General features: G+C 40.5%; 1 protein-coding gene and 1 long non-coding RNA gene across 4 annotated transcripts in view; one reads left to right on the forward strand and one right to left on the reverse strand.

Moving 5' to 3' along the window:
• Positions 1-3,221, forward strand: part of LOC117509151 — a 21,655-nt gene extending 18,434 nt beyond the window's left edge. The window contains exon 3 of the long non-coding RNA XR_004560274.1: positions 3,176-3,221. This is a non-coding gene — a long non-coding RNA (uncharacterized LOC117509151). The remainder of the gene's footprint in view (positions 1-3,175) is intronic.
• The window catches only part of map3k22 (mitogen-activated protein kinase kinase kinase 22), a 136,611-nt gene that overhangs the window by 23,045 nt on the left and 88,987 nt on the right, over positions 1-24,579 (reverse strand). For all 3 annotated transcript variants that reach the window (XM_034168911.1, XM_034168914.1, XM_034168906.1), the window contains 7 exons: positions 23,900-24,033; positions 19,652-19,725; positions 18,667-18,728; positions 12,260-12,331; positions 11,543-11,707; positions 9,008-9,156; positions 4,100-4,231 (listed from right to left, as the gene is read on the reverse strand). In XM_034168911.1, coding sequence (XP_034024802.1) covers positions 4,100-4,231; positions 9,008-9,156; positions 11,543-11,707; positions 12,260-12,331; positions 18,667-18,728; positions 19,652-19,725; positions 23,900-24,033 — 788 coding nt within the window. The remainder of the gene's footprint in view (positions 1-4,099; positions 4,232-9,007; positions 9,157-11,542; positions 11,708-12,259; positions 12,332-18,666; positions 18,729-19,651; positions 19,726-23,899; positions 24,034-24,579) is intronic.

The raw sequence follows: 24,579 nt of genomic DNA on the forward strand, positions 1-24,579 counted from the left end.
GACTCTAATGGGTGTTGTTCTAGTTTGTGGTGTTTTCACCGACAACCCCAATTCCAATGAAGTTGGGACGTTGTGTAAAATGTAAATAAAAACAGAATACAATGATTTGCAAATCCTCTTCAATGTACAGTAGTGTTCAGAATAATAGTAGTGCTATATGACTAAAAAGTTTAATCCAGGTTTTGAGTTTATTTCTTATTGTGACATGGGAAACAAGGTACCAGTAGATTCAGTAGATTCTCACGAATCCAACAAGACCAAGCATTCATGATATGCACACTCTTAAGGCTATGAAATTGGGCTATTTGCAAAAAAAGTAGAAAAGGGGGTGTTCATAATAATAGTAGCATCTGCTGTTGACGCTACAAACTCAAAACTATTATGTTCAAACTTCTTTTTTAGCAATCCTGTGAATCACTAAGCTAGTATTTAGTTGTATAACCACAGTTTTTCATGATTTCTTCACATGTGCGAGGCATTAATTTTGTTGGTTTGGAACCAAGATTTTGCTCATTTACTAGTGTGCTTGGGGTCATTGTCTTGTTGAAACACCCATTTCAAGGGCATGTCCTCTTCAGCATAAGGCAACATGACCTCTTCAAGTATTTTGACATATCCAAACTGATCCATGATACCTGGTATGCGATATATAGGCCCAACACCATAGTAGGAGAAACATGCCCACATCATGATGCTTGCACCACCATGCTTCACTGTCTTCACTGTGAACTGTGGCTTGAATTCAGAGTTTGGGGGTCGTCTCACAAACTGTCTGTGCCCAATGGACCCAAAAGAACAGTTTTACTCTCATCAGTCCACAAACTATTCCTCCATTTGTCTTTAGGCCAGTTGATGTGTTCTTTGGCAAACTGTAACCTCTTCTGCACGTCTTTTATTTAACAGAGGGACTTTGCGGGGGATTCTTGCAAATACATTAGCTTCACACAGGCATCTTCTAACTGTCACAGCACTTAAAGGTAACTCCAAACTGTCTTTGATCATCCTGGAGCTGATCAATGGGTGAGCCTTTGCCATTCTGGTTATTCTTCTATCCATTTTGATGGTTGTTTTCTGTTTTCTTCCACGCGTCTGGTTTTTTTGTCCATTTTAAACCATTGGAGATCATTGTAGATGAACAGCCTATAATTTTTTGCACCTGCGTATAAGTTTTCCCCTCTCCAATCAACTTTTTAATCAAACTACAATGTTCTTCTGAACAATCTCTTGAACGTCCCATTTTCCTCAGGCTTTCAAAGAGAAAAGCATGTTCAACAGGTGCTGGATCATCCTGAAATAGGGGACACCTGATTCACACCTGTTTGTTCCACAAAACTGACAAACTCACTGACTGAATGCCACACTACTATTATTGTGAACACCCCCTTTTCTACTTTTTTTTTTTTTTTACTAAGACCAATTTCATCATGAATGCTTGGTCTTGTTGGATTTGTGAGACTCTACTGAATCTACTGGTACCTTGTTTCCCATGTAACAATAAGAGATATACTCAAAACCTGGATTAATCTTTTTAGTCACATTGCACTACTATTATTCTGAACACTACTGTATATTGAATTGAATACACCACAAAGACAAGATATTAATGTTCAAACTGATAAACTTTATTGTTTTTGTCCAAATATTTGCTCATTTTGAAATGGATGCCTGCAACATGTTTTAAAAAAGCTGGGACAGTAGTATGTTTACCTCTGTGTTACATCACCTTTCCTTGTAACAACACTCAAGCATTTGGGAACTGAGGACACTCATGACTGGGTATAAATGGATCATCCCCAGAAGTCTCAGCTGTTCACAAGTAAAGATGGGGCGAGGATCATTATTTTGTGAACAACTACATGAAAAAAATAGTCCAACAGTTTAAGAACAATGTTTCTCAACGTTCAATTGCAAGGAATTTAGGGATTCTATCATCTACTGTCCATAACATAATCAGAAAATTCAGAGAAATTGGAGAACTTTCTACACGTAAGCGGCAAGGCCGAAAACCAACGGTGAATGTCCGTGACCTTCGACCCCTCAGGCAGCACTGCATTAAAAACCGACATCATTGTGTAAAAGATCTTACCGCATGGGCTCAGGAACACTTCAGAAAACCACTGTCAGTTAACACAGTTCATCGCTACATCTACAAGTGCAAGTTAAAACTCTACCATGCAAAGTGCAAGCCATACATCAACAACATCCAGAAATGCTGCCGCCTTCTCTGGGCCCAAGATCATTTGAAATGGACAGACGCAAAGTGGAAAACTGTGCTGTGGTCTGATGAGTCCACATTTCAAATTGTTTTTGGAAATCATGGACGTCGTGTCCTCCCGACAAAAGAGGAAAAAGACCATCCAGATTGTTAACAGTGCTAAGTTCAAAAGCCAGGATCTGTGATGGTATGGGGGTGTGTTAGTGCCCATGACATGGGCAGCTTACACATCTGTGATGGCACCATCAATCCTGAAAGGTACATCCAGGTTTTGGAGCAACACATGCTGCCATCCAAGCAACGTCTTTTTCAGGAACCTCCCTGCTTATTTCAGCAAGACAATGCCAAGCCACATTCTGTACATCTTACACCAGTGTGGTTTTGTACCAAAAGAGTGCAGGTACTAGACTGGCCTGCCTGCAGTCCAGACCTGTCGCCCATTGAAAATGTGTGGCGCATTATGAAGCGCAAAATACGACAAAAGAGACCCCGGACTGTTGAACAACTGAAGTTGCACATCAAGCAAGAATGGGAAAGAATTCCACCTACAAAGCTTCAACAATTAGTGTCCTCAGTTCCCAAGTGCTTATTGAGTGTTATTAGAAGGAAAGGTGATGTAACACAGTGGTAAACATACCACTGTCCCAGCTTTTTTTGAAACCTGTTGCAGGTATCCATTTCAAAATGAGCAAATATTTGCACAAAAACAATAAAGTTTATCAGTTTGAACATTAAATATCTTGTCTTTGTGGTGTATTCAATTGAATATAGGTTGAAGAGGATTTGCAAATCAATGTATTCTATTTTTATTTACATTTTACACAACGCCCCAGCTTCATTGGAATTGGGGTTGTACATTATTTGTGTTTGTTGGATTGTTGGCACAGTTACTCAAAAGTAAAGCAATTATATTCACTAAGTTTGCTGGTATGAAAATTTGGGATGAATCCTTGTGAAGAGTTAGATGCAAAAAAAAAAAAAAAAAATCAAAAGATTTTTCAACGAGATTGTTTTGAAATCAAGGTGATCTTCATGAAACGCGGTGAAAGAATTTAGATCATTTTTAAATGGAGCAAGGACATTTAAAAACACATATATACTTTAATATTCCAAGGGCTTTCTCTGGTCTTTTTTTATGTGTTCAAGCTGCCTCAGAGCAAAGTTTGAACACAAACATGATGCATAGCAACATACAGCGTTATCTGCGGTAATCTGCTTTATTTGTACAAGTGCTGTCAAATGTGAAGCATTATCTTACACTTCCTGTATTCTGTAGGAGAACACAGTCACAAAGACATTTGTGATGCATGTTTGAGCACATGATACATACAAAATGTCCACATACTTCACTTCTCCCTCAATGGACCTCAGCTCCTCCGAGGCACACCTGCCCCCCCCCCCCCCCAACAGTACCGCCAAAGTGTTATCGATCGGCCACAGCAGTGCTGCCGGTCCACAGGTTCTGCTGGCTGCAGTCACACAAAAACTTGGCTCTGCCAACAAACTCCAGCCAAACAAACATTTCCACTTTCCAGACAATGTGTGACTAAGACACTCAACGCCACTTAAAAAAAAAAAAAAAACAGCCCTGGAAATATAAAAACAGACTCAGGGTTCACAGGCGACAGCAGCTCATTAAGGCACTCATTTAGAGGGAAAACGATCTCGTAAACTGAGTTATTATGCTGACATTCACGAGTGAGGTTCTGACGACAGCAGGAGACAAATCACATTTATTCTTCGCAGAAGAGGAAAGCAAAGATTGAATTTGATATTTGATGCCTGTGTACATATCTCAAGCCATTCAATATACATGACATTCACTAATTATTGTGACACATTCCTGTTGCTGTATTCAAATGACATGCTGTGCAAAATACATACCCCCGGCATGAACTCAACAAAAATGGTGAGTTTCCTCTGGTCAAGATCCCGCAGACAGCCATAGTACTGAACAATTCGGTCATGACGCAGATTCTTCAGCAGCTGAATCTCACACTCCAGAGCGTTCACCTCCTACGGAGAAAACAGCAGAGTGCTTCAGATTGACAGTACATGTGAGATCTTGACTTACATAACATATGCATACAGCAACATAAAAATGTTTGGGTACCACTGGGCCATTACATATTGTTATATATACACTCCCGTTCTCCCATCAGAGGGTCCAGCATGGAGGCTCTCCATGCCAAATTCTGCCTTAAGAGGGGGCGGGCTGATGCACGAGTATGGCCAATACCATGTACACATCGGAATGCCAATTTCAATTAAATGTGTATTTTAATCACAAATAAAAAATATATCACAAATAACTCACCTGACTGTGTCCACTTTTTTGTCCTTTTCTTATTCATTAAATCTTAATTTAATTATAATTATTGTATGGCCTTGCCTTGCAATGTGGAGCGCCTTGGGGCAACTGTTTGTTGTGATTTGGCGCTATACAAGAAAAAAGTTCATTGATTGATTGATTGATAATTTCAGGTGGACATTTAACCTACTTTCTTCAAAAAAGGGGGCGGGCTAATGCTTAGCACTGAAATTTTATGCCTTCTTTTGGAGAAATTCTTTCTCTGTCTCCTCTACCATGAAGCTGTATGGATGTCTTGGTGGCTTCCCTCACTAGTCTCATTCTGGCATGGTCACTCAGTTTTGCAGAGCTGCCTACAATTAATATACATCCATTCTTGCATTTTAGGCTTCCAACACATTCCAAAAAAGTTAAGATGGGGCAGTTTATTTTATATATATAATGACTAAATCGTCATTTTTACAGTCAGTTTTCTTGAGACAAGTCAGGGGATGGATACATGAACATTTCCTAGTCACTGAATATGCGTGAGACTTCATTTACATCAGTTATTAATAAATACAAACAATATTTTACTATATGATGAATCTGTGACAAGTAGGCAATTCTCAAAAATTGAAGGACCACGGCTACTATTGTTGTAGAAACTGTGCATTGTGCAACTTTTGTCTGTTGCATCACCAGTACAGCTTCATGATGAAATAGAATAGAGGAGGATTTTCTTAAAAAGAATATGCAAAATTTCAGCTGAAATTTGCCAGAAGGCACATGGGAAAGGCAAGCCCAGATGTGATCTGCTTTCCTGTTTTACAATCCTTCTCTCTTTCAGTCCAGCATGAAGCTCTGAATGGGCATGTAACAAGCAAATGTTGCACCATTCCCAGGTTCTCCACTCACATCCACATAAGGCTATAATTCTTTCAGACCTGCCATGGGTATCTCGATGGCTTCCCTCACAAGTCTCCTTCCAGCATGATCACTCATTTTTTTGTGAGCTGCCTACTTGACAGATTTAGCGTACAGCACCATAATGTTTACATTTCTTAATGACCGATGTAAATTAAAGTTAAGACATATTCAGTGACTTCAAAGTGTTGATCTATCTATCCCCTGACATCCCAAGTTGTCTAAAAAAACAAAAACAAAACGTCTGTAAAAGTTATAATTTAGTTTTGTGTAAAATAAAGTGCCCCATCACAACTTTTTTGCTATGTGCTGCAAGCCTTAAATGCAGGAATGGGTTATATTAAATTACTAGTTGATTACCCACCCCAGGGTGGATTTGAGTCAGAGAGTGAAATGAAATAACATCTTCACCAACAAAGCTGTCACCTCCCACCTATCCCAGATTCCATGGAACTGTTAGGGCATAACTAATGCTGCCTCAAGAAGAGAGAGGTGTTATCACTACCACTATCACTACTATGCTACTACTACTGTTACTTGCAAAAATGAAGAGGGAAAAAGTTCAAAGGAAAAAGAATCATACCAACGTTTTAGCACAATTGTCAATGATGGTGCAGCACAAGTGTCTCTCCCCTTAACTACTACTAGTACTACTATCACCACTACTAAAGTGCTCAACAGCCTATGTCACTCCCCTTATGTCACCCCAGGAAGCTTGTGAAATTTGAGCATTTTTGAGTGATTTTGAGGGCAATCCTGGGTGTTAATTTTATAAATTTCAGTGGTTTGAAGGTACTTATTTCTAGAGCTTTCATGCAATATTTATGCTAATGTAGTAGGTACTAGGTCTTCTTGATGAGATACAGTGAATGATTGAATGACTTGTCCCATCATGACAGATTATCAAGTAAGACAGGTCCAACTTTCTCTTATTTACTGGCAGTACTTCACTAGGCATTCCTTTCTCATTACTCACCCCGGATATCGAAGTATCAGTGAAGACAACTGTTTTTAGTTAAAAATGAAGAGTTGCTCTGACAATGTTTACTCACAGGAATGCAACCAGAACTTGTTCAACTGCAAAAAAATTAAGGTTCTTCAAAAAATAAAAAAAAATATATAATATTCACTCACACACACACGTGAACCCCGTTAACTCGCGCAAATTGTGGCCTACAATATCAAGTTAATGAGGTTGACTAAAAAAAAGTTAAAATCAGCTTACCTTGCCATATTACAATAGTTTTGACCATTTGAAGTGCAATTCCTTCCTGGATGATGATGATTTCTTCATCTGGAGTGGGTTTGGGATCTTTTTCTTCCTCTTCAGGCTGCTGCATTTCAGCGGTGAGTGCTTCATCAGTGCCAATGATTCTGGACGATTCAAAGTTTTTCCATTTACTGATCTGGATGTGACCTTCCTCTTTGGATCTTTCTTTCTGGTTCAGATTGGGCCGGAATTTATACACACACCCGCCCCTTGTGTGCATGGCGGGTACAAATTTATACTCGATTTAAACCCAAGCGTGTTCCATCCAACTCAATTCTTCATTCTTGCCAAGTCCACCTAAAACGGTTCTTGATATGGCTGTCGACTTCCCGGACATGACCCTCATTATTGTTTTCAATTATTTTAGCCATTTCCAGGCTGAAACTGTAATCTCCGTGCAGTTGGTGAAAACAGCTCAGAAATTAAATGATGGTGCTTTCCTGAAATCCAGGAAAGCGTTTTATTAGACACATTCTGACTGGCTGGGTTGAAATTCTGCATTTTGTAAGCCGGTAATGCTAGTCTGGTTCCCGTTCGCTTGTAAATGGATTTTAATAGAATAACGTGTGAAAGGTCATTAAAAAAATGTTTGTTTAGACAGTGGCTCAGGAAAACGATCGCCAGTGAAAAACATCAGTAAAACCAGCAAGCGATTCCCAACAGACACCACAAAAACAATTTCCTCAACAGATTTACACTAATCTCAAAAATGGTCCAGATGAAGGTGAAAAAGTTGGAAATCCATGGATCAAGGCTGTGAAATGAAAATTGTGAGGGTCAGGGTCTAGCCAGGGTCTAGGGCCTTGTGGGGCCCCAGAAACCAAATTAAAAATTTTCATCTACTGATACATTTTCAACATCTCCTGGAAGAACAAATCTCAAAATTAGTGCATATTTAAATGATCCTACATTCAACCTTTTATTTGAACCGTCAATGATCATGTTGAAACAACAGAATACGACGTGGAAGTAGGACCTGGTATGATTTTCGTTTCAATTGTAAACCAAATTATGCATTAACTCAGAACAATTAAACTACATCAAATTCATTTAGACTGAAAAGACTGTTAGAGTATTTCAAAAACCACAGCTAAAGCTTGTAGAATATTTTAAAAATCAGGGTAAAATACCAATAACATACCTTATAGTAAAAAGCCACACATTCTTGTGTAAATTCCTGTAAATCCACTCAAAGCCACAGTGTCTTTTTTCCCATGAAAAAAGTCTACATTAATAAAAACTAATTTACATTCTTGTGTAAATTCATGTAGGCTAAATTCATTCAAAGCCACAATGTCTTTTTTTTTCAATGAAAGAAGGTCTAGATTAATGAAAGAAAAAAAGGCACATAATCTTTTCTGAACTCCTGTTTGAACAACACAATGTTTATTTTCCAGAGAGAGGAAAAAAATTCTTACCAGTTCGCTTTTCCCGTTTATCTTTCAGGTGTGTTCATGAAGCCAGCAACAATTCCACGGATTCTTGTCCTTATCAGACTTTTTCAAACCATCTTTCTCGCCATCTTCGCTATGTCTGATGTCGCTCCGTGACACAGACATGCTGCAAAATTCTTCTTTTAAAAACTTGAAAGTTGTAAAAGTTTGCGATGTCCACATGCTACGTTTAGCTAAGCTTCGCACAGGAGCCACACAGCGTCGCCGCCGCAACCAACCAGTCCCGTTTTACGACAACTGTCATAACAGCCAGGCTTTGAGTGACATTTATTCTCCTCGAAACTCTGTGGATCCGAGGAAACTGATTTGTATCTGTAACACACAGATCAGTGTCCGCGGACTTATAAAACTTGCATGATGTCGTAAAAAAAAGAACGCTTTGCGATAAGCATTTTAAAAACTCAGTAACAATCACGATTAAAGAGTACAATCCCTAATCTTGTTGTACTATGCAGACTGTGTTTGCTGTGTATAATGACAATAAAGGCTTTCTATTCTATTCTACAACACTAACACCCCTGCCCCATCCCCATGATGAAATCCGCGGAATCCCGCGGATCCGCGGCATTTTCACAGCCCTGATGGATCCCTGGAAAACTCCCATGCCTGATATATCATCCCCCAACTGTAAAAGTGATGATTTAGTTGTAGTGTCCATACATATTTTTATTTATTATGTTGTGGAGGTCTGTTTTACTGAGTTTAAGCTGTGTTATTTTAGAATTTTTTTTAACGTCAACAAACCTAAATAATTTTATTCATAGACATCAGAAAAAACAAAATGTGTAAAAATCCAAAGATGCCCAAATGTTTCCATGCAGAGGTACAGTTTACATTCCAGGACATCTCACCTTACTAGTTTCTTGGCAATCAGGATCAAAGGGCACCTGCTTGGCGGCCAACTCTCGGCCCGTGTCGGCATCATAGCACTGGTAGACTTCCCCGAAAGCACCGCGCCCCAGGAGCTTTCCTTGTCGCCAATTTACTGGCGCCCGTGGAGCTGCCGAAACAAAATATGAGATAATGAAAACACAAGAGTAATTCATTACTGAGCCTCCAGAGGCAGACAAATCCAGCATGATATACTGATTTGAGCAAATACTAACTCTCAAGCATATGTCAAAACCCACTGCAAGAGCCAAATGTTACTGGCAACATAGCTGTACAAAGACCAGACGTCATATCTACTACAGTGCTGTTAAGCAATGCCCACCGCAGACCCTCTGAGATGATATGAGGCAGAAGGAAAACCCCAGACAACTGAATAAAACCACACTCAGCACAGCCAGCACAAAGCTGTCAAAACCACGACCAATCATCTCAGAACAACCAAACTCTGAGACTTTGTTTTGGAATTACCAGGGTTATTTGTGGCCGAGTTAGATAGTTTTGTCGTGTGTGGGTGAGAGATACAGGAGACTGACAGGTCGGTCACAGACTGCTTAGCTGAGCTTTCGTTCCATGACAAAGACAGTTTCTAGGCAATGCCACCCAAGGACTGCAGCCTTTGACACGGCCCAATCTGAGGCCACAGTCTGAATGAAGACGATGATTCTGTCCTCTGCAACACACAACATTACTATGACAAAAACCTGAAGCAAACACATTTACCAATGGTATGAGTTTCTTGGTCCTTCAGAATCGATGTGATTCAACCAAACGTAATCAGTCTGGACAGTTAACATTAGTGTAAGAATTATTCTATGTTCAAGGAGCTTCAAGGCTTTTGGGTTATTTTCCCTAAATGCTGCATACTTGAAGAACAGAAAACCAAAGATCACACGATGCTGGCTTTGGGTTCTAGATACACATGTATAGGTAAGACAAACCAGCCCAAGATGTGAAGAAACACATCCTTAATAATCAAACTAAATTTGGTCAGTGGAGCAGTAGAATTCTGCAAGCTATTATCACACACACACACTATTTTAATATATATATATATATATATATATATATATATATATATATATAAATTCAGTAAAAAATAAAATTTAGAACACATTTCTTTACAATGCAGGCTATGAATGGTAAATCAGATATGTTATCAATGGTCAGTGCACTTGCTTCCAAAATAGAAGGTTCCAAGCTCAACACCATCTGTGCCCATTCAACCATGTAACATGGAGTTCCATCAGTAAAAGCGTCCCATGTAAAACCTATGCCAAAGCAACATGCAGATCCATATCAGATCTGCTGTGGTGACCCTGAGTGAAAAGTGAGAACCTGAAGAAACTTTTATTTATACACAAGAAACAGTGGCCATGAGAACCGTGTGATTAACAAAAAGGCTTCACAAATCACATGCAAACAAAAGACCTACTTTACATGTGTCTGCTGGAACAAGCCCAGACATGTCTGTGCCAACATTCGTATTTAAACTAAGAGCAAAGAACAACTGGAAATTATTATGGAAAAAGAGTCCAATATAGCTGAAAATAGACTCGTCCACCCCTGCACATTTTTCCTTTATAAATACCACTTCGTGTGTGGGAAAGTGCGTAAGCATGGTTTTTGCGCATGCAAAACACTTACAAATGAAGCCCCCAGTTGTCTTAGTTGTCTTGTAGGCTAAAACACCTGACAAATATGGAGCTAGAACAACCTAAAAACATGGCATTTCCTGTTCTGGAAGAAATGAGCAGATGTGTTGCTTTAACTGAAAAGGAGCTGCAGCAAGCCACACACCCCTCTTCCTTTCTAAAAGTGGGGGCATATCCCCATCTTTCTTCCACAGACCATGTGGACACATCCTACAAAGCAACAAAGTTGTGCTGTCGCAGAGCAAACAGGAGTTCATTAAAGTAAACCGTGTTCGAAAGCAAATCTTTCTATGTGGACAGACAAACACGTGGGACATAAACACATGGGACGTTGAGGACCAACTGTAGTGGTAACATCATGGAGATAAAAAGAATAAGAACAGAGCGAATATCATCATTCAATAAACCAGACAGTAACAAGTAACTCGGGCTGCCATCTTGTCTAAAGAATTGAATCAAGTTACACAATGTAAACAAATCAAACTGCTTATACCACAAAAGTTTGGGGAGTGGATCAGCTGGTCATCCAGTCTACTGGCTAACTGCTGAATGCTTCAAAATCAGAATCACAACATGTAAACTGAAAGTTTGAAGCAATCACAGCAATAAATATTGAATCTCAATGCACAAAAACAAACTGAAGTCATGTACCGAATTTACAGAGAAGGCCACAAATCAACTGTCACCCAAAAACCAAAAGCAAACACAGAGAATTGCAGCAAAATGCTTATATGAGATGGCAAATGAAAACATCACAGAAAGAGTTTGATGTCTGCTCTACTTTTTTTTTTACTTTATGGTTCAGATCAAGTCAAAATACCTGTCTTCAAGAGAACAACTCACATTTAGCTGTTCCACGTGGGCAGCTTTTGTCAGTAGCACGGCCCAGTGCACGTATATCACTGTACTGTAACGTAGTGTCTCCAGTATAACTGCGTGTACGACTGGAGGGAACCAGCTGGAACAGGTTCTCCTGAGGCATGAAGCTCCTGGGAAGTGTCCTACGACCTGAAAATACACATATATAACAAAAAAAAGAAAGAAATGAGGCATGGTAATGTAAGTTCAGACTCTCAGGCGGTGGCATCTTCTGGTGGCACTGCACACCAGTTTCAAATTCTCTACATAGAGTAAACAGTTCTTCTGCAGGTGATGTGCATAAAGTGTAGTCTTGGCCAACTAAAGCCAGATTTCCCTTTGCCTCCATCCCACTTCCTGTCAGACAGGAAGCAGAGCGCTGTGTTTTCATACAAGATTGGGTTCACCACAGGGAAACGTAAATCACTGCTAGCCAAGGTTAGCCTCTGAGTAAGCATTTACTAGCAGCTGCCGGGGACAGTAAGTAAGCACAATATGCACAAAATCTACCTAGGGAGCACAACAGTCAACAACATTTAAGGATATTTTGTGCAAAGGTCAAGACTGCTGTCCTATCAGCCATGCGCAGCTGAAATAAAACAAAGTGGGAGTGTGTTGTACTGCAGAACCATAGAAACACATCTATTTAACCTGTGCCATTATGTTGTTGCAATTATTGGTCAAGAAAAGTCAGTTTCTTACGGTCTCCATAATCCTTGCTGCGATTCGGCAACTGGAACTGGCGAGGGAAAGTCCCGCCTTTCCCGTGTCGACCTGAAGAGGGGGCAGTGAGGCAGACTCGTCAGTTGGGATATACATTCAACATTTACCTACTCAGATTACCACCGGATTCGCACATTACAAGGGCGCGTTTTACTTTTCAAGTTCAGTATAATAAATACTCCACTGAAGCCAATGTGCACTAAGAAAAAGAACAATCATTCACATTTGCATTCTTCCGTAGCAAGCCGCTTCGGCTGCTCCCTTGTTTTCAATCAGGGTCGCCACAGCAGATCCAAGGTGGATCTGCACATGGATTTGGTGCAAGTTTTACACCGGATGCCCTTCCTGAAGCAACTCCACATTACATGGAGAAATGTGGCTGGGCTGAAATTGAACTGGGAACCTTCTGCACTGAAACCAAGTGCACTAACCACTTGATCGCCACCCCTGCTAATATCTCCTCAAAATTCAGTGTTTCTACACATTATAGTGTGTCCAATCAAACTCATTTTTAATAGGCATCAGGTCACCTGACAGGTTTTCAAGCACCACACAAAGCTGTTGTATTGCCTCATTGCACCCACGAGAGCAGAAAATGGCTCACGTGTGCTAGGTTAGCCTTATCGACGTACCCAGCGGAGCAGTAACTAAAGGCAGGTGGGGAGCACTGCTGACACAGGCTCACCCTCATACACACTAAACTGAGCCACTTGCAATTGAAAGCAGCTGTTCTGTCAGATGACTGCCTCCCCTCGCGCTGTTTTTTTGCAGCTGTATCCCATGGAGACGGGAGTTATTTTTTGTGTTTGGCAGCACGGCACGGAGAGGAAAAATCTACTCACAGGGAATGGTAAACAAATACTGTAGGCCTCAGCAGGAAGGGCTGCATGGGAGGGGGAGTGCGTGTATATTTGTGCGTGCATGTGCACGCAAATCTTCATGCAATGCAGCTACATACAAAAGCCCCACCACCAAAGTGTGCACAGATTGTGCAGTGCTGCCTTTTCAATTTACAGACGTGAAATGAGCAGATTGGGAGCTGCTGCAGTTTCTCTGTTCATCAGGATTAAGAGGGTGCTATCGTGTCATCTTGCTCTATTTGATCTATGTTCTGAAGGAAAGGACATGGGCCCGAAGGATCGGGAAGGGGCTTTAAAAGGTGACAGTAAAGATCCTTAAAAGTCAAGAAAACAGGAGACGGGAGATGTGACGGGACAGACAAAAGGGAAACAGGCTTGGAAAGAAGAGAATGCAGCATAACGACATGGAAGATTTAGTGGGAAGAGTTACGACACTGTCACATACTGTCCTCCTGCCATCATCTCATAAAGAACTGAGCTTTGCAAGAAATATAATCTAGATATGAAACATCTTCATAATTATCTATTCGTCATTTTAAGTAGTTTCTTGTAAAACCACCAAATAATGTGTGTCCTCACCAGTGATGCTGGTAACGCGTTACTTAGTAAAGCATTACTCTAATCTAACCACTTTTTTTTATTAATGAGTAATCTAACGCGTTAATCCTTCCAAATCAGTAATCAGATTAAAGTTACTTCTCCAAGTCACTGTACATTACTATTATTTTTGCATTGTGGGTCGATAGCAGCATTAAACTTGGTCCGTGGGCAGGGGGTTGGGGTTCGACTGAACTGCCCATTTTAAGCGAGCTGTGAGCTTTTCATCCGCGGTTTTCTGCAGCAGCGACGACTCGTCACCTCTTAAAGCACGGTGACAACAACACACCTGCACTGAGCTTTACAAAGACATTTTTATGCTTTTTTTTCTCCTTTATTTAGAATTCTGAGCTGAGCCAATCTGTATCTGCTGCTAAAAACAGCTGATCCTCTGCGACGCGATAACAAAACAGGGGCGAATCCAGATGGAATGGGGGCGTGGGGCAAGGATGTGCCCCCCCAACAACACCCCTAGATTAAAGGTCCCGTTTAGAAGCCTTTTTTTTTTTTACTACAACTATTAATACTGCTGGAACCTTTGTTTGGTGCCTTTCCAATGAGATTTATAAAGATGACTGCCTGAAGAGAACATGTAAATTTCCACAGTCATTGATGATATGGGGCTGCATGTCAGGTAAAGGCACTGGGGAGATGGCTGTCATTACATCATTAATAAATGCACAAGTTTATGTTGATATTTTGGACAATTGAAAGGATGTTTGGGGATGATGAAATCATTTTTCAAGATGATAATGCATCTTGCCATAGAGCAAAAACTGCAAAAACATTCCTTGCAAAAAGACACATAGGGTCAATGTCAATGAGCAGATCTGATTTGATCAATCAATCAATCAATCAATTTTTTTTTATATAGCGCCAAATCACAACAAACAGTTGCCCCAAGGCGCCTTATATTGTAAGGCAAGGCCATACAATAATTATGTAAAACCCCAACGGTCAAAACGACCCCCTGTGAGCAAGCACTTGGCTACAGTGGGAAGGAAAAACTCCCTTTTAACAGGAAGAAACCTCCAGCAGAACCAGGCTCAGGGAGGGGCAGTCTTCTGCTGGGACTGGCTGGGGCTGAGGGAGAGAACCAGGAAAAAGACATGCTGTGGAGGGGAGCAGAGATCGATCACTAATGATTAAATGCAGAGTGGTGCATACAGAGAAAAAGAGAAAGAAACAGTGCATCGTGGGAACCCCCCAGCAGTCTACGTCTATAGCAGCATAACTAAGGGATGGTTCAGGGTCACCTGATCCAGCCCTAACTATAAGCTTTAGCAAAAAGGAAAGTTTTAAGCCTAATCTTAAAAGTAGAGAGGGTGTCTGTCTCCCTGATCTGAACTGGGAGCTGGTTCCACAGGAGAGGAGCCTGAAAGCTGAAGGCTCTGCCTCCCATTCTACTCTTACAAACCCTAGGAACTACAAGTAAGCCTGCAGTCTGAGAGCGAAGCGCTCTATTGGGGTGATATGGTACTACGAGGTCCCTAAGATAAGATGGGACCTGATTATTCAAAACCTTATAAGTAAGAACAATAATTTTAAATTCTATTCTAGAGTTAACAGGAAGCCAATGAAGAGAGGCCAATATGGGTGAGATATGCTCTCTCCTTCTAGTCCCCGTTAGTACTCATTTTGAATTAACTGAAGGCTTTTTAGGGAACTTTTAGGACAACCTGATAATAATGAATTACAATAGTCCAGCCTAGAGGAAATAAATGCATGAATTAGTTTTTCAGCATCACTCTGAGACAAGACCTTTCTAATTTTAGAGATATTGCGTAAATGCAAAAAAGCAGTCCTACATATTTGTTTAATATGCGCTTTGAATGACATATCCTGATCAAAAATGACTCCAAGATTTCTCACAGTATTACTAGAGGTCAGGGTAATGCCATCCAGAGTAAGGATCCGATTAGACACCATGTTTCTAAGATTTGTGGGGCCAAGTACAATAACTTCAGTTTTATCTGAGTTTAAAAGCAGGAAATTAGAGGTCATCCATGTCTTTATGTCTGTAAGACAATCCTGCAGTTTAGCTAATTGGTGTGTGTCCTCTGGCTTCATGGATAGATAAAGCTGGGTATCATCTGTGTAACAATGAAAATTTAAACAATACCGTCTAATAATACTGCCTAAGGGAAGCATGTATAAAGTGAATAAAATTGGTCCTAGCACAGAACCTTGTGGAACTCCATAATTAACTTTAGTCTGTGAAGAAGATTCCCCATTTACATGAACAAATTGTATTCTATTAGACAAATATGATTCAAACCACCGCAGCACAGTGCCTTTAATACCTATGGCATGCTCTAATCTCTGTAATAAAATTTTATGGTCAACAGTATCAAAAGCAGCACTGAGGTCTAACAGAACAAGCACGAAGATGAGTCCACTGTCCGAGGCCATAAGAAGATCATTTGTAACCTTCACTAATGCTGTTTCTGTACTATGATGAATTCTAAAACCTGACTGAAACTCTTCAAATAGACCATTCCTCTGCAGATGATCAGTTAGCTGTTTTACAACTACCCTTTCAAGAATTTTTGAGAGAAAAGGAAGGTTGGAGATTGGCCTATAATTAGCTAAGATAGCTGGGTCAAGTGATGGCTTTTTAAGTAATGGTTTAATTACTGCCACCTTAAAAGCCTGTGGTACATAGCCAACTAACAAAGATAGATTGATCATATTTAAGATCGAAGCATTAAATAATGGTAGGGCTTCCTTGAGCAGCCTGGTAGGAATGGGGTCTAATAAACATGTTGATGGTTTGGATGAAGTAACTAATGAAAATAACTCAGACAGAACAATCGGAGAGAAAGAGTCTAACCAAATACCGGCATCACTGAAAGCAGCCAAAGATAACGATACATCTTTGGGATGGTTATGAGTAATTTTTTCTCTAATAGTTAAAATTTTGTTAGCAAAGAAAGTCATGAAGTCATTACTAGTTAAAGTTAATGGAATACTCAGCTCAATAGAGCTCTGACTCTTTGTCAGCCTGGCTACAGTGCTGAAAAGAAACCTGGGGTTGTTCTTATTTTCTTCAATTAGTGATGAGTAGAAAGATGTCCTAGCTTTACGGAGGGCTTTTTTATAGAGCAACAGACTCTTTTTCCAGGCTAAGTGAAGATCTTCTAAATTAGTGAGACGCCATTTCCTCTCCAACGTACGGGTTATCTGCTTTAAGCTACGAGTTTGTGAGTTATACCACGGAGTCAGGCACTTCTGATTTAAAGCTGTCTTTTTCAGAGGAGCTACAGCATCCAAAGTTGTCTTCAATGAGGATGTAAAACTATTGACGAGATACTCTATCTCACTTACAGAGTTTAGGTAGCTACTCTCCACTGTGTTGTTATATGGCATTAGAGAACATAAAGAAGGAATCATATCCTTAAACCTAGTTACAGCGCTTTTTGAAAGACTTCTAGTGTAATGAAACTTATTCCCCACTGCTGGGTAGTCCATCAGAGTAAATGTAAATGTTATTAAGAAATGATCAGACAGAAGGGAGTTTTCAGGGAATACTGTTAAGTCTTCTATTTCCATACCATGAGTCAGAACAAGATCTAAGATATGATTAAAGTGGTGGGTGGACTCATTTACATTTTGAGCAAAGCCAATTGGGTCTAATAATAGATTAAATGCAGTGTTGAGGCTGTCATTCTCAGCATCTGTGTGGATGTTAAAATCGCCCACTATAATTATCTTATCTGAGCTAAGCACTAAGTCAGACAAAAGGTCTGAAAATTCACAGAGAAACTCACAGTAACGACCAGGTGGACGATAGATAATAACAAATAAAACTGGTTTTGGGGACTTCCAATTTGGATGGACAAGACTAAGAGTCAAGCTTTCTAATGAATTAAAGTTCTGTCTGGGTTTTTGATTAATTAATAAGCTGGAATGGAAGATTGCTGCTAATCCTCCGCCCCGGCCCGTGCTACGAGCATTCTGACAGTTAGTGTGACTCGGGGGTGTTGACTCATTTAAACTAACATATTCATCCTGCTGTAACCAGGTTTCTGTAAGGCAGAATAAATCAATATGTTGATCAATTATTATATCATTTACCAACAGGGACTTAGAAGAGAGAGACCTAATGTTTAATAGACCACATTTAACTGTTTTAGTCTGTGGTGCACTTGAAGGTGCTATATTATTTTTTATTTTTGAATTTTTATGCTTAAATAGATTTTTGCATGGTTGTTGGTGGTCTGGGAGCAGGCACCGTCTCTACAGGGATGGGGTAATGAGGGGGGAGAGAAGCTGCAGAGAGGTGTGTAAGACTACAACTCTGCTTCCTGGTCCCAACCCTGGATAGTCACGGTTTGGAGGATTTAAGAAAATTGGCCAGATTTCTAGAAATGAGAGCTGCTCCATCCAAAGTGGGATGGATGCCGTCTCTCCTAACAAGACCAGGTTTTCCCCAGAAGCTTTGCCAATTATCTATGAAGTCCACCTCATTTTTTTTTGATGCAGGTGTTAATTCGGGGGATGAAAATTTACAGGGTGATTCCATAATTTTTTCCTCAGAATTGAGTGATTCCATATTTTTTTCCTCTGCTTGGTATAAAAAAGTAACCATTACTGACTGCCACAATCTTTTTTTCTTGATTTCTTATAGTGTTTCTTAAAGCCAGAAAGTTGCCATTTGAAATGACTTTAGTTTTGTGTCATGTCTGTGATCTGCTTTTTTTCTACAAAATTAAACAACTGAATGAACATCCTCTGAGGCCGGTGATTCCATAATTTTTGCCAGGGGTTGTACTACTAAAAAAAAAAAAAATGCACCTTGTTTCTAATAATGAGTGTTTTGCTGCAGTGTTTTAGTCACGACTGCACAGATCAGCTGTGCTTCATGCTCATGTAATTACCAAAAAATGTTGAGACAATAAAAGACCCACTGCTGTAGAACAAACTTACCTTTGTATTCATAATTGAGGTTCAGGTAATTATTGTCACGGCTGTTTTGTGAGAAAGGAGGACTGAAATGACAAGAGGTAGAAAAAGCTTAAAAATGATTTGACATTTCAGACAGTTTTTCATCAGCATAAACTACAACTCAAGAATTGATTAGACCATAAAATGCCTCAAAATGACTTTTTATATGCAGCTGCTGTGCTTTTAATTTGGACTGTCAATAAACAGACGACATTCAGAGTTACGGAAGACAGTTGACGAGACGTGGCTGAAACTGTAACACAAACCCAACAAATGTGCATTATTCTGATCTGCTGCTTCTCTCCATTGCGGGTGTGCATGCTCACTGTATCAACATAAACCCAAACCTCCGTCTCCCACCCCTGCTGGATGTTGGCAGCACCACAGCCCAACAGACAATGACGTCTCTGCTGACCAGGGGCGGCGCAGAGCCACGAGACCCTGGATAAGGGGCACGTATGCCCGCTTACAACGAAAAGTTCCATGCAGTCGTTTCCTGTCATTGTTCTGAAGTCTGGAGCCCAGATAAGCCTCGTGCAGGTAGAGCTGTTTCCGTCCTATACACCACCCCCCAAGCTCTATCTCACTCTTGCACTTTTATTACTTTTTTCACATTCAGTTCTTTCTTTTCACTGCAGCACTTCTCCACTTCAACCGCTTTTCATGTTCTTGTTGAAACTTCTTTTCTTCCTACACTGAGCTCTGTGGTCCTGCTCGCTCTTTCCCGTCTCCCACTCAGTCATGATAACGGTGGAATCCAGGCGTCCAGATAAGAGTTGGGTCTCTATGGCAACAGCAAAGTGACCTAATTCTTTCCACGCAGGCAGGGTCAGGGAGCTACGCCGGCCTTTCACACCATTTATAACCTAGTTTGAGAACCTCTGGAACGTACAGATTGTCATTCGAGCTTAAGTGTTCCCATCACATAGACTGGAATCATAAATCATCCCCGTGCACGATGGCTCACCTGTCCAGTGCTTGATCTATTGATTGACAGCTGCTTGACAGCGAATTGTCCGCACTCCCGAAGGGATCCAGCATCTGACAGATATAATGAGAAAGTGCTACTCAGCATCACCAAGCACGTAGGATGAAAATGTTAAACAGTGAAAAATAATTTGCTGCATCCTGTACCATGCATTGGGCATGCATTCACACGCAGACAAACAACCAACAACAATTTCTCACTAACAAATTAAGTTGACCCTGCTGCAGTGTGATTTGTCTTGTCAAAAGGGTTTTTTTTTTTGGTAATATACAGTATATACAAAGGGGGTTTTATCTTGATGTGACAGCCCAGTGAAAGTGAGACAGCGAACAGAGGGCTGGTCAGAGACATGAAACTGTAGATGCTGCAGGTCAAAGGTCAGCAGATGACTGGAATTTTCAAGGTCATCACAGACTACTAGTGACAAACAGAAAGTCCAAGACAGCCAAAGTCTCAAATAACCTGCCCAGGTTTCTGCACTGATTAGGAAGAGGTGCACCTGACAAAATATGTCACTCTGCAACACAACACTATGGTAGCTGAGCAGTTATCTTCTGCTGATTGGGCAGCCAGACAAATTTTTGTGGTGAACGGTTTCAGACCTGTTGTTTCCCCAATGGAGGTAAAGCATCAATAAAAATTACAAGTTAATCATAAAAGGAAGAAAAATCCTGAATTAGTCCACTGTTCATTAAATGATTGTTGCTGTGAGGATGGCTGCTTCTCTTCATGCCTCCACGTGTGATCTGTCTGAAACATGCACACACGGAACTGTCACACAGAATCACTTTAACTGTATCTGTGATGGGGGGGTCTTAACACTGGTCCTCACCTAATGTCAAGGATTTTTTTGTTTTGTTTTTGCAGTCTTTAATGTGCTGCATGATATTGTTGATAATCTCAAGGAGACGTAACCCCGACACAGGCCCTGAGAACCTGAGATCTTGGTGCTTATCCCTGAAATCCATAATGTGACGTGGATGAGACACTATGACTGCCCCTCGATAGGAGGCCAGTCCAAAGTAAGCTACTTCCCAGCCAAGACAGTATACATTTACAGCTGGATGGACTGGGACAAAACAGATGAAGTGACTTGTCCAAAGATACAGATGGGGGGGTACAGTATGTGACTAGGAATCAAATCCAGGTGAACATTTTGATGGCCCATCCTCTTATCCCACTGACCTATCTGCTCTGCTGTGAGACCAAAGATAAAATCACTCTACTAAACATCTTAAGTGTATTATGCTGTACGATGGTAAGGATAGCCTGGGAGGATGCACTGGCAGTATGCAAAGTTGCATCCACAACACCACAGAACTACCTTGGATCCTGGATGGAAACCATCCAGGAAGACACTTGGCACATGCCCACCTCTTGAAAGTATTCATCTACATATCTGCTATAGCCAGGTGAAATGTGGGTGTCCCCTTGGTCTTCTCCAGTCACTGAAACTTCAACACTGAGGCACCTGCATGCTGCTTCATGCACACAGAAATGAACAAAATGCCAAAATGTGGAAGCTGATGTTCCCTGAAATCGCAAGTGATACTCCTCATCTTATTCTCTTTAAGTACAGTAGTGTTCAGAATAATAGTAGTGCTATGTGACTAAAAAGATTAATCCAGGTTTTGAGTATATATCTTATTGTTACATGGGAAACAAGGTACCAGTAGATTCAGTAGATTCTCACAAATCCAAGACCAAGCATTCATGATATGCACACTCTTAAGGCTATGAAATTGGGCTATTAGTAAAAAAAAAAAAAAAAAAAAAGTAGAAAAGGGGGTGTTCATAATAATAGTAGCATCTGCTGTTGACGCTACAAATTCAAAACTATTATGTTCAAACTGCTTTTTTAGCAATATTGTGAATCACTAAACTAGTATTTAGTTGTATAAACACAGTTTGTCATGATTTCTTCACATCTGCGAGGCATGGAGTCAACCATCTTGTGGCACCTTTCAGCTGTTATTCCACTCCAAGATTAATTTTGTTGGTTTGGAACCAAGATTTTGCTCGTTTACTAGTGTGCTTGGGGTCACTGTCTTGTTGAAACACCCATTTCAAGGGCATGTTCTCTTCAGCATAAGGCAACATGACCTCTTCAAGTATTTTGACATATCCAAACTGATCCATGATACCTGGTATGTGATATATAGGCCCAACACCATAGTAGGAGAAACATGCCCATATCATGATGCTTGCACCACCATGCTTCACTGTCTTCACTGTGAACTGTGGCTTGAATTCAGAGTTTGGGGGTCATCTCACAAACTGTCTGTGGCCCTTGGACCCAAAAAGAACAATTTTACTCTCATCAGTCCACAAAATATTCCTCCATTTCTCTTTAGGCCAGTTGACGTGTTCTTTGGCAAATTTTAACCTCTTCTGCACGTCTTTTATTTAACAGAGGGACTTTGCGGGGGATTCCTGCAAATAAATTAGCTTCACACAGGCGTCTTCTAACTGTCACAGCACTTGCAGGTAACTCCAAACTGTCTTTGATCATCCTGGAGCTGATCAATGGGTGAGCCTTTGCCATTCTGGTTATTCTTCTATCCATTTTGATGGTTGTTTTCCATTTTCTTCCACGCGTCTTTTTTTTTTGTCCATTTTAAAGCATCGGAGATCATTGTAGATGAACAGCCTATAATTTTTTGCACCTGTGTATACGTTTTCCCCTCTCCAATCAACTTTTTAATCAAACTACGCTGTTCTTCTGAACAATGTCTTGAACGTCCCATTTTCCTCAGGCTTTCAAAGAGAAAAGCATGTTCACAGGTGCTGGCTTCAACCTTAAATAGGGGACACCTGATTCACACCTGTTTGTTCCACAAAATTGACAATCTCACTGATTGAATGCCACACTACTATTATTGTGAACACCCCCTTTTCTACTTTTTTTTTTTTTTACTAATAGCCCAATTTCATAGCCTTAAGAGTGTGCATATCATGAATGCTTGGTCTTGTTGGATTTCTGAGAATCTACTGAATCTACTGGTACCTTGTTTCCCATGTAACAATAAGAAATATACTCAAAACCTGGATTAATCTTTTTAATCACATAGCACTACTATTATTCTGAACACTACTGTAAGTGCTCATTTGACACAAAGTCATCCCAACAGTACTCAAGGATCCTCCAAACAGACATAGTCCCAAACACATCCAGTCAACACATTGGGGCACTGGTTAGCATCCAAGTCTCACATCCTTACAGCAAGACAGGAAGCAGCGGGACCCTAAAAACCTAGACCTTTGTTCTCCTGCAAAGATACTGGCATCTCCAAACATCTCTGTACAGTGACCTCATGACTCAATGAGATCTTCCTCTTCTTCTTCGTCTCAATTTCAAAGGCAAAGGACAAAGAGTACTACAGACATTGTACAAAATCTTAAATAAAAAAAATGATCAGAAGTTACATTTTTCAAATATATTACATTAACTGATTTGTTCTAATTTCAGGATGTTCTTAGAATTACAATTTGCAGTTGTTTACCAAGTGTGTAATTACTGTATTATGCAAGTATAAATGTTTACAATAGCATTTTACACATACTTTTACATGTGAACTCACACAATAACAGTAGTTTTTTTCAGACAATGACAAAGAACCTTTTTTGGATTATAGTATCGTATGAAATTTCAGTTAGTCTGTTTATTAATCTCTCCCTGTGGCTTTCTTTGTTTCAAACTTGGTCAGACAATCATGAAGATCTTTAAAAAGGTTTATGGTAAAAATGATTCCCAATGTAATGTCATTTTGTGGACTCTCCAAGCTTCTTCATATGTCTCAAATAATGTAAATTGTGAATTATTGCCCCTGAGGGAGTAATGTACACCTACACCACCAATGATGTTATCCATCAGCCCTGCTGTCACCTCACTTCCACTAACACAGCTGTCGCAATGCAATGACTGTTCTGTTGTTGCTTGTCAGATTCATATGTATTTTGTGTGTGCGCCTTTCAAATCGTGGTGGCAATTGAATTCACGACCACCCCAGATGCCTGTACCTTGTTTATTTCTCAATTAAACCTTTAGCATGTTTTAATCAAATTTAATTTTTCAAATCTCAAAGTTTATGTGTACTACCTACAAAAAACATACGCCAAACAAGTCAGCTAGCAACACAACCCATGTATATTATAACAAAGCTGTTTGGTTATCCTAGTCAACAGTCCCCGCCTCCCCCAGCCTTCTACACTTCTGCAGGCTCTTACATTCGGGTCCTGGGTCTCGGGGATGAACTCCCCTTCACTGTGGATGCTGGTGTAGGAGCCCTGACGGGCAATTTGCTGCTGCTCCTCGGGGACGCTGCCTGGAGGCGGCGATGTCCGACCAGTGTGGAGGGAACCTGGAATATTGGTGGATTGAAGGAGAAAAGCAAGAAAAGTGCATAGAGAAGTGATTCCATGAGGGGGGTAGATTAGGAAATGGCAAAGGATGTAGAATGAATGATGAAAGCAAGAAAGAACGAGAGCATTAGGGGAAGATGAAGAGATAAAAACATGAGGAAGAGTAGAGAAAACAGCGTCAGTGTTATTCATGGGAACAAGTTCAACTGTGCCAGCACTATGAGAAACGATTTACTCAACCACACTGCCGCCATCTAACCTCAATTACTGTGACAAACGCTCCGTCGGTGGAGCTGCAGAGAGTGCACACTTGTCCTTGGCCCAGTAAGAAAACCTGCTGTGAGTGTGTGTGTGTCTGTAACTGAAGGTCTGATGGTGGCTGTGCTGATGTCACACAGAAATCAAGAGAGCCCAAGAAGTTTACATTAGGAACAACTGAAATGCCCAAAAGCTAAAGTGATGTCTGCTTTCCTCACAGTTGGATTTCTGTTCCGTTCCTTTCTGTCTCTCCTCATCCTCTCCTTTACGTCACTGAGGTACTTGGG

Source organism: Thalassophryne amazonica, chromosome 1 (genome assembly GCF_902500255.1).
Source record: "Thalassophryne amazonica chromosome 1, fThaAma1.1, whole genome shotgun sequence".
Classification (NCBI taxonomy): Eukaryota; Metazoa; Chordata; class Actinopteri; order Batrachoidiformes; family Batrachoididae; genus Thalassophryne; species Thalassophryne amazonica.